Below are 10,439 nucleotides of genomic sequence, written 5' to 3' on the forward strand. Positions count from 1 at the left end.
ATTTTTGTTCGAAATCAAACTCTCTATTCGTGTCACGGTTACTTCTTTATAACTAGTCGGTAGCACGTGAAACAACCCACTAGCCCATCAAACCCGGAGTAAAAAAGCTGCGCGCATATCCATTTTGAGCACACAAAATACGAATTTTAATATCAGAGACTAAACGTTGCAAGGTAAGACCATTCTTAGACATCGTTTTGCACCGAAACACATTGTCTTTAAAATTCAAAGGACGGATTACACGTTGTTGTTTTTGTCCCTGAAGACTCCAAAGAATCAGTATTCTTAGAACGTTTGTTATTTTCCCACGACATTCGTATTTGTTATCAGTAAACTCGCATCACTAAAAAGAAAGGGGTGTTTATAATTGTGAAGAACGTGACCTAGATAACGGATATTACTTATGTCAATGTATATGACGGAACGTTGTATCCGTTAGAATGACTACAAGGGCCCACGCAATCTTCATCCCTAATTCAGCTCCTGCAAAGGAGAAGTGATTGCTCACTTACTGTGATTATTACGAAATATTTTTTTCCACAGTAATGAGAACGCGTTAAAACCCCCTCCACACATGAGTAAGAAAAATGAGTAAAAAATGGAGGAGTTTATTGCAGTAATATCAGGTGCTGTTGTTTTTGTTGTTGTTATTGTTTTGTTTTTTCTGTTTTTATTTTATTTTACCTGCATAAAACATAACATGTAGTTTTAATAAAATCGCGCATGCGCGTAACGGATTTTTCTTTGTTTGACCCATAAAGAGTGTGTTACTCTGTAAGGCTCGGGAGGGGAAAGGTATCTAGTTTTTTACAGAAAAGCGAGATAAATTTGAACCGAAAGCACACTCAGGACTCAGGGTTTGAATTTGATTATGCATTGTAAGAATGCTCAGCTTTAATGAAAAAAAATTGTCACACTTTTTTGCCTGTTTTAATTTTCCTCATTCTTACCCTCGTGAATGTTTGGGAAAGCTAATTAAGAAATATAAATATTTAAAGACTGTATGCCTGGTATGATGGCTTGCGCTGTGCTTAGATAAAGATATCAACTTGGCTTTTATCAAACAGATGATAGAGCATGCTGGGAAAGGCAGGACCGAAATGCTTTCGGATGATATGATAAATAAAGAAATTTATTTATTCGAGCGCATGTTAGAGGGAATGCGTGGGAACGTCTCTCTCTTTTATATCTTCAAGTCAGTTATATTAAAAAAAAATGAGAAATAGAACCTTATTATTAACCAATCAAAATACATTATTTTTTTACAATGTTTAATTAAAAATGTAGTAATCTTACGGAAGTGTGAAAGTGCAAAAAAATCTCACCCGGAAATAACTACGCAGTGAGATCTTTAAATGACCTTCGCAATGTAACAGTGCCATGTGACGGATATCACCAAATCAACTAAACGAGGCGACGGAAATCTACACGCTAGCTTCTATTCTAACTATTATTTTGTCTTATATAGATTTATATATATATAGATAGATTTATTTTGTTATTAAAATATGATTTAAAATCATAAAAAAAACAGCTACACCTTATAAATTTCAAAAACTTTTTTTGTGCATCGGAAACACATCCAAACTCCTACGTATCGACTGTCAAGCAATAACGTTTTTTCCCATCATGACGTAACGAAAAGGATCTACGGAGGAGAACGCATTGACAAGCATGTAGGTATTTAAGCGAGTTCATTTCACTTCCACTTGCAAAAGAGATATAAGAGCTGATATGATTAGCAGTTATTAATTTTTTGCTAATTCTATAAAGTGTTTTTGTTCAAATTGAAACTTATATTTTAATAACGAGAATTTACAGCGCAGACCAACTGTTGGTTTTATGTACTTTCAAAATCTTGTACTATAAACTACTGCGGCATAATATATTTGGTTTTATTTATTTATTGTTTTTTTTACGTTTATTTAATTATTTTTTCCCCAGAATAAAGAATTATATGAGGCTGACGACAGCTTTTGAAGGACACGAAATGGAATTTTCAGAACAAAACATCAAGAACAAATCCAGAAGAAGATTTTTCAGAAAGTCAACAAAAACCAACAAAGACAACAATAATAACAACACCAACAACAACGATGATTATCTGCATCTGAAGAACAAGAAGATCATGGTCCCTTACGAGCCTTATGGCGAGCTTATATATGTCATCAAAAGTTTCCTTGAGGTAAGAAAACGAATTTATTTTGTGATAAAATTTCTTTTACTCTTCTTAATTTAAAACATAAAGACTTTCTTGTTAACATACTTATTATAACTTCCCAAATAAGAGTTGAATTTCTTGCACAATTTTTTTTTCCATTTCAACAGTCTATCGCTTAAACGCTTCATTTGTAACCTTTTTGTAATGTTTAAGAATTCATACGAACATGTAGCTACATCTTGTGTGTTTCTCAAATTGCCGTGCTTCGTGGTAACTCTTTCTTAATTGTGTGGTCGTTTTGTGGGAAGACATTTTCTGCACGAAAAACTCAGTTCAGCCGATTAATACGTAACTTACACTGAAATAAACGCGAATCAAAAACGCTAACTTTGTCTCCAGGGCTTGATAATTTTTTGTATTGAGACTTTCCGTCTCAAAACGAAACACGACCCGGTGATGAGATCGTGAAAGTGCGAGCATTTCGAGGAATCAAGCGAATATCTCAGCAAGAATATCTCGAATAGATAAAAAGAGAATTACATACAGTTAAAGTGAAAAAGCAACATAACTGTCCATAGTACGATTAGTCATGCCTATTTTGATCAGATAACATCTAAACAACACTATAAAAATTACATCTGATAAGAGATAAGGCATTTTGAGAAAATTAGTAATTTAGACTCTACTTAAGTTTTGCCGGATTGGGACATCCACAGGTCATTAACAATAAAAAACTGCAGCGTTACTTCCACTGGTTTCATTCCCAGCATTTAATGGATATTGCGTATTTCCTTCATGACTAAACATCGTGAGAAATCGATTTTTAATGACTTCTCTCTTAATTATGTTCTTAATTGATTGGTTTGATTAGAAACGACGCATCCTCCTGTCTCGCGACAACCACGCGGTCAAATGCGTCACTTTTCGCGATGGCAACGTTTTATGTTTGTTAAAATATGGTAATGTCAAGGTTCCGCTTTTGTTTTTGTTACATCCTCGTGCCCAGGCTCCATTCTCTGATTGTCGCTTTGTACAGACAAGTTGTACGTGCTTTTTTTTTATAAGAACACTGAACATTGTTGAAGGCATTGAATGTTTTTTAGACTTTAGATTATATTTAAAACTTTTTGCATTTCAAAAATTTAAACTTTTAAAAGTTACAAAAGTTATCGACAAAATGTGTTGGGTTTTATTGTTTACAAAGACTATGTATTCGATAAAATTTTTTGTTAATGTTCCAACACGGTTTCTTCTGGTATAAAAGCTTGATTTTTGTACTTAATATATAAATGTATGGCTTAGTTATGCAAACAAGAAACATTTTGCCAGAAAAAAAAACAATTTTTCTTATTTTCACTTTTTTTATTTTTATTTTACAGTTTTAGGAGTCGTGAAAATGAAGTTTAAAAATTCTATTTTTAAAACATCGTAACCTACTTTAACAAGTACCTTAATTATGCGTATAATTACTCAATTATGTAATTAATTAGCATTAATTACCTCGCAATGCAGTTGCCATGGGGACTTATAAGATAGTTGATTAAATAAATAGCCTATCGAAATAACAACTCCGGTGCAACTGGACGTTGACCAAAACTCTGTTCACACTATAGCTAATTAAATACATTTTACTGTACACTAAGATTTTAATAAAAATCCAGGCGTATAATAAACTCCATATGATTTATTTTTTTAAAGATATTCATCTCTTGTATATAAATAGCCTTAACACCCACCTAAAATATGGTTTTGTTTCTTCAGAAAAAACGGTATAATGTAAACACGGCTTAATCTTATTAAATCATTTAACAGTCTTATCTCCTTTCAATGAAAAACGTTTTCAACGTTCATTTTTTTAAAAGCAAAAAAAAAGTGTTTAAGCACGAAGACAAGTTTAAATGGTTTCGGTTAGAATTAATTTTACTAAAATGAATATTGTCATGTCAACATCACAAAAGAAAAAAATTGAGGTGGAAATTTAATTAGTGTGACCAGGGACTTTGAACTAAATTGTTTTGAATGGGTATATGAAGTCAAGGCTTGTTTCTTGGTGAGTTATATTTTGTTATAAGAACAATAAATGTTGTTCATTTTCTCCATATTCGTCCCCAAAAGTTCTTTGTGATAAAACTTTGTGTTAGAGAGCTCTGGGGACGAGAATGCATTTCCACTAGTTTAAGGTTTTTTGCTGACAAAAAATGACGTGTATGCTTATAAAGATGAGTTACGTAACTAGAAGAAAAAATTCCTTCCTTAATCTGGTTTCCCGGTTTGTTGCATCGGATACCACTGAGATTAGCTAGAGATACTGCGGTTAACAGTGCAAGATATCAGACAATGACGTCACGATGACGTAATGTCGATTAAAATTTAAGAAGGAAGAACGAAATTTACATTAAAAGTTAATTCTCGATACCCCAAGTGTGAAATAGATTGAGAGACTGGGAACGAAGCGATCTAATCATAATATATTATGACACGTGTTTCAACCATCTGGTAAAAACTTTAAAATATTCAAGGTTTTCGATAAAAAAATGTAAAGCATCGGGCCAGTTCCTTTTATTTTTATTTTATTTGGGGGCCTGTTGAACGATGTAAGTAAAAATTGTTATGGCGAAAAGTTTAAACGAATATTTAAAGTAATGTTTTCCAGTCATATGTGTGGGAAGACAATTTAAAAAATGTAAATTTTTCTTTAAATATTATCAATTTATGTGAGTGGAAAAGATGTATTAACCGTATTTTCAAGATTTTTTTCTGGAGCGAAAATGGCCTGGGAACAAAGTTGCCATGACTTTAAAAATTTACATGATTCTCACTTTCGGAATAATTTTTAAACATTCTGTTTAACTCTTCCCCGTGGTAAAACGCTATACTTATAGTGTCGCTGTTTAAAACGATGGAGAGCCAGCATTCGAACAGCTTATCGCGATATGTTCTATTGATCTTCAGACGCAAGATTTCATTTTCGGCACAACAAATAAAAGCAGAAGCGCTTCATTCGAACTCTATTTGTTTCTTCGTATTGCTTTTTTAAAATGTCTTTTAAGGTTTATTTTATATTTCCAACAGTTTCAAAGTGTTCTATTAAGATATTAATCCTGGTTTTAAGTAATTTAACTTTAACGTTTATTTTTCATATTGTCTATCTTGTTATCATTGTGATTCTTTTTAATAATTTATTTGTTATTTCCACAAATTCATCAATTTTACACTAAAAACATGTGTGCATGGAGAGACATCCCAATAAACCAATTTTGTTTTTGTTTAGATAAAAGAAATGATGGAGGTAACATCGGGCGAGTATATAAAAAACGAGGTTAAAGAAACGAGTCTTATTGACGATGATGATCTACTGGATATTAAAGAAACGAGCCTGACAGATTGGAGTGAAGATGAAAGTGAAAAGCTAAGCAATAAAGGTCTACATAGTAATTCTTCGTTCACTGATATTTGTGACGAGTTCTCAAAGTTTTTAAGTGAAGAAGGAGATATATCGGAGATTAAAGAAACGCGACTTACAGACGATGATGACGTGATATCTATGCCTAAAGAAACAGACCTACGAGAGGATATCACCTTTGAAATTAAAGAAACAGACCTAACTGATTTTCACGATGTTGAGATTAAAGAAACGGATTTCAGTCATGGTAATATTAGCACTGACATTAAAGAAACAGACCTTACTGGAAGTGACGACGACTTTGATTATCTCGATGTTGTCAGTAATCACTCAAGCGAAATTAGCAAAAACAATTTGGTTAACAAAGACAAACAAAACTATTATTCCTCGCTGCTTATTGAAACCGTTGCTAATTCTTGTGGAGATAAATTATATGATGATAATACTTTAACTGATCATAAAAACATTACAATTGATGATGGAGATAAAACGCTAGAGAACGAAGATGAAACACTTAATGGTGGAGATAACTTTTCTGACAGTGTAAAATTTCAGGACATCGAGACCGATTATTTTGAAACTGATTGCGAGAACGAAATTAAGGACTATGACCACACTAAAATAAAATTTCAAGATTTAGAAAGCGACTTCTTTGAGACGGACTGTGAGACCATGGAAACTACTGTTAACTCTCGAAATGGATATTTTCAAGACATTGAAAGTGACTTTTTCGATGACGGTGATGATTCCCCCATCAAGGAATCACCAAGCTTAAATCTCAAAACAAATAATCCCCGAACTGAAACTTATTCCAAAAAGTCCGTGACCGAGAAAAACAAAACGGCTGCTATGAGCAACACCTTGCTGCGGTCCACCATTAGTGAACTGGAAAAAGCTCTGAATGACAGTAATATTTTACTCTCTAAAAGAGATCAAAAAATTCAAGATCTCCGCTCGCGAAATAACGAATTAACCAGAGGTTTGAACAGAGAGCTTGATAATGCGTCACAAATGAAGTTGTTGCTGCTTGAAAAGGACGCACTCATAGCTGAACGAGAGGTAAAAATATCTGAACTACGAAACGAAATTAAAACCATCAACACAGAACTCATTGATCTGCGTTTGTATAAAATAAACAATATATCTTATAACGAGTCGAGTACAGAAATTTCAGACTCCGTATCGAACGATAATTACGGCAGACGAGCGCTGGAAAGCGAAAGAATGTCAGGGTACAAAATGGAGAGAAAATCTTCCAATGATAGTCAAAAAGACGTAAGTAAACAACATCAATGTCGGTACAAAAGACACCAAAAAGATCACGTGACGCGAACTGTAAGTAGCGATAGCAGGTGTTCGCACGAAACAACACGAACAACTGAGTATCAATCTGGTACATCGAGTCCAGTCATAGATGAGAAGGTCACGAAGACCGAATTGTATTCCAATTTGCGCATGAAATTTATGAGGGACGCGTTTTTTTATTACATGATTGGGTTTCATTCGGATGAGCAGATCAATGCGATTCTTGCCATTCTTGATTATGGAGATAAAAGACAGGACTTCGTGTTAGAGGCGCACAAAATGAGAAAACTGGGTAAAAAATTTAACGTAACAAAAGTCTCAAGTCGTGGGTTAACTTTCGTGCAGGAAGAAGTCAAATAAAGTATAATGATTTCTTTTGGTATGCTGGACCAAAACACTTTTAGATATTTTTTTCTACAACAAACTGTAAATATATGACAATATTATATTAATTTTATTTATATAGAATTCCATAAATATACCAAGTACAATTAAATTTTTGTTCTGTCTTTATTCTGCATATAGTTACGAGATAGATTTAAATTTCTAAGGTTTGGAAACTAACAAGAACATTTAAGGAGTGTTCCAGACAAAAAACAGAATTTTTAAATGAGAAGAAAAAAGAAACTCCGAATAGTCCTTATAGCGTGTTGGCTAAAAAAACGCACCTATAAAAAAATTTCAGCACGTTTTAACCAGTTTTTATGAAATAGTGGTCAATCTGTATAGAGAAACGGAAGACTCAAACCTCCAAGGAATTTTTTAAGAAAAACAGTTACTTCAAAATACATAGAAGGGGTGGTATTTGTGTATTTCTTGAATTCTTTATTCATGTTCGACCCGATAGTGGTTGATTTCAAGAAAGTAGCTAAAAGAATTATTAATGTTGGATATAGTTTTGAAGGACTTATTTCTGTGATTTTTGGCCGAAATATGTTTTGTGGGATTAATTTTACGAATCGATTTATCGGGTTCATATTGCGCTTTATTTCTCAATAATAAGCCTCGCAGGAGTTAATTAAGCATTAATTCAGCTTCTTATAAGTTATCAACTACACAAAGGCTGACTTATTGTTTTTTTCAGGCCTTTATTACGCAAAAATATTTTGAACAGGTTCAAATTATTTTAACTAGTTAAATAAATAGAAAAATAAACTTAATTTGGTGTCAGCTACGGCTACCATCACACTCTCACTCTCACCATTACAAAAAATATTGAGCACAACGCGAGACAGTTATCTAATCCCCCATCACCTCAATAGTTTGAAGAATCCAATTAAAAGAATTTGCACTGTGAGGTACGGCTCAAACATACGACATCAAACTGTGTGTAACGCAGAAAACGTGCTATTCAAGGACTTTTCTGATTGGCATTGACAGGTTTCAAGTTATTAAAAAAAAGAAAGAAACATTAGAAAATCGACAATGAATTCATTTTTAACTTCTTCGAATAAGGGGTCTCAAGTAACAATTTCAAAACTTTCTAAAAAAACATTCCTGCTTCAAGCTTTTTAATCCACGTTAATTTTGGGTAGAATAACACTGCTAATTGGGAAGCTAAAGGTTGTAATAATCACATAATCAGTATATTCTCGACCGTTTTTTATTCAGCAGAGCTTAGTTCACACTGGACAGGTTTTTATGGTGTTGGTTTTATTACCACGGGGTTAAACTAACACTCCAAAAATTTTAACACCTTAGACTTACAGTGGGAACAAAAACGTGGTGCGTGAACCTTTACTTCTTAACACCGCATGGGAGCCTTCAATCACTTATCTTCTTTATATTTTTCCGTTTTGGCTTTGCTAGGTGCCCTGTGAAATTGTTGATGCGAACTATTAAAAAGGTACTTTATTCGATCGAATATGCATTAAATAAATCCAACATCTCACTAGTGTGTCAACTTTTTTCAGACTTTTTGTCTGATTGGCGTCTCGATAAGTTAATGAATGATCACTAAATAGTTAAAATGTCATATGCAAAGGATGAAAATAACATTTACTTTGAATATTTTCATACAGATATTGCAAAAAATAGATGCAAAACAATAGATCTTGCAAAACCTAGAATTTATAAAAAAAATGCTGGCGTCAGCAAAAGCTATTACTGGCAGTCATCATTTAAGGTATGAGTTATAATTGTCACGTTACTAAAAGTGTTTTGACTTACAACCTTATATAAAAGAAATTATGATGGTGGAGCATTTCTTTCCAACAACAATAACTTAAAATTGCCATTTTAAAGATACGGTTCGTCAAAAAATGCTGATCATTAATTATTAAAAATTTGGCTTCGTGATTGGTATAAATCGCGCACGTGATCATAATAAAATCGAGACATTTTGTATGCGTTTTAGCGCGACATCGACCAGTGTAACATACAAATAACGGGTTATATTAATATAGAGGTCAAGTTTTTAAGTTTGCCAGCAAAAACTTCTAGCCTTATTTAGCCTTTCTTAGTAGAACAGTGTCATTGTTAGGAGATTGCAGAAATAATGTCCCCGCAATGCACGTGTCAAGTTAGCTTTACCTGCTCTGCAAAAATACTGCTTCATATTCACAAAGGTTATTCTTCGAGCTGTAGCGGAAAATCAACTCAAAACTTCAAACAATTAAAGTTGACCTTGGTTCATTATGACTTGAACTTTTAAGGAAACTATATATTATGTACTCCACCCTCTTGCTTTTAAAGCTCAGACTTCATCTAAAAATAGTTAGCAAAATAAACAAAATACTGCAGTAGGAGGGTTTATTTGAGCCAAGAAAGTTACTCTGTTAATAATGAGAGGATGTTATGAAGTCAGATGTTTATAAAGTTTGATATCTCACTCAATGTAATTTAACATCCGATCGCGTTGACTTTTGTGTTACATTATCAAGTCTATTGTAGTATTTGTTAAGATTTTTAACATGAAGATTTCACGTGACAGGATCCTGCATATCCTTGGTTGTTGTATGTTGATAACGAGGCTAAATGCTGAAGCGACAGGTAAATGTTTTATTGTTGTTGACTCCCAATTCTGTTCAGAAGACGTAATTGCTCCTCTCCTCTATCAATGATTTCGAAAAACAAAACAAAACAATCCTCCTCTTTAGCTAAACTATTGACAACACATAGCTACACAATCCATTTTAAAAGATTTTCCAATCCCCGGGGCAGACCGTTGTAAACCTTGGAATACACAACATACAGTACAGTTTCTCTACCCCGAAAGATACAATAATGTAGATTGGCGTGTTTCATATGTGTACAAAAGCTGTTTCACGTTTTTTCAGAATGTGTCTACGAACACATGCGGAGAAGCTACTGGTGTTTATCCATAAAAGACTCCGTGCAAGTTTATAAAGATTTTGCCTTTATTGACCTTCAGCAATATTACAAAATAAACAAGATATATATCTCTCCAATGTCACCCACGGTGACGATTTCCAGGGCGGTGCATGCGCAGTTCAGTGTAGATGCAAAATCATGGGACAAAACACAATGGATATTTTCCGTAAGAAAATTTCTTTTTTATGTGTTTTTTTGTTTGCATTCTGTACAACGATAAAATGCGATATAGTTTAT

General features: G+C 33.4%; 1 protein-coding gene across 2 annotated transcripts; it reads left to right on the forward strand.

The window, feature by feature from the left end:
• The first annotated feature begins 1,879 nt into the window (after positions 1 to 1,879).
• On the forward strand, positions 1,880 to 7,359 carry LOC130647855 (uncharacterized protein MAL13P1.304-like). Of its 2 annotated transcripts, none has more exons than XM_057453844.1 (2): positions 1,880 to 2,185; positions 5,433 to 7,359. In XM_057453844.1, exons 1-2 carry the CDS (start codon positions 1,958 to 1,960, stop codon positions 7,227 to 7,229), a joined length of 2,025 nt encoding a protein of 674 aa, XP_057309827.1. In that variant the 5' UTR covers positions 1,880 to 1,957; the 3' UTR covers positions 7,230 to 7,359. The 2 variants fall into 2 exon arrangements, with proteins under 2 accessions (XP_057309827.1, XP_057309828.1); XM_057453845.1 differs by lacking the exon at positions 1,880 to 2,185 and adding an exon at positions 3,999 to 4,211.
• The last annotated feature ends 3,080 nt before the right edge of the window (positions 7,360 to 10,439 follow it).

Source organism: Hydractinia symbiolongicarpus, chromosome 6, assembly GCF_029227915.1.
Source record: "Hydractinia symbiolongicarpus strain clone_291-10 chromosome 6, HSymV2.1, whole genome shotgun sequence".
Taxonomy (NCBI): domain Eukaryota; kingdom Metazoa; phylum Cnidaria; class Hydrozoa; order Anthoathecata; family Hydractiniidae; genus Hydractinia; species Hydractinia symbiolongicarpus.

Coding starts and splice junctions, on each gene's coding strand:
- LOC130647855 (XM_057453844.1), top strand. CDS start 1,958: ATGAGGCTGACGACAGCTTTTGAAGGACACGAAATGGAATTTTCAGAA. Junction 2,186..5,432: donor TCATCAAAAGTTTCCTTGAG/GTAAGAAAACGA, acceptor GTTTTTGTTTAG/ATAAAAGAAATGATGGAGGT.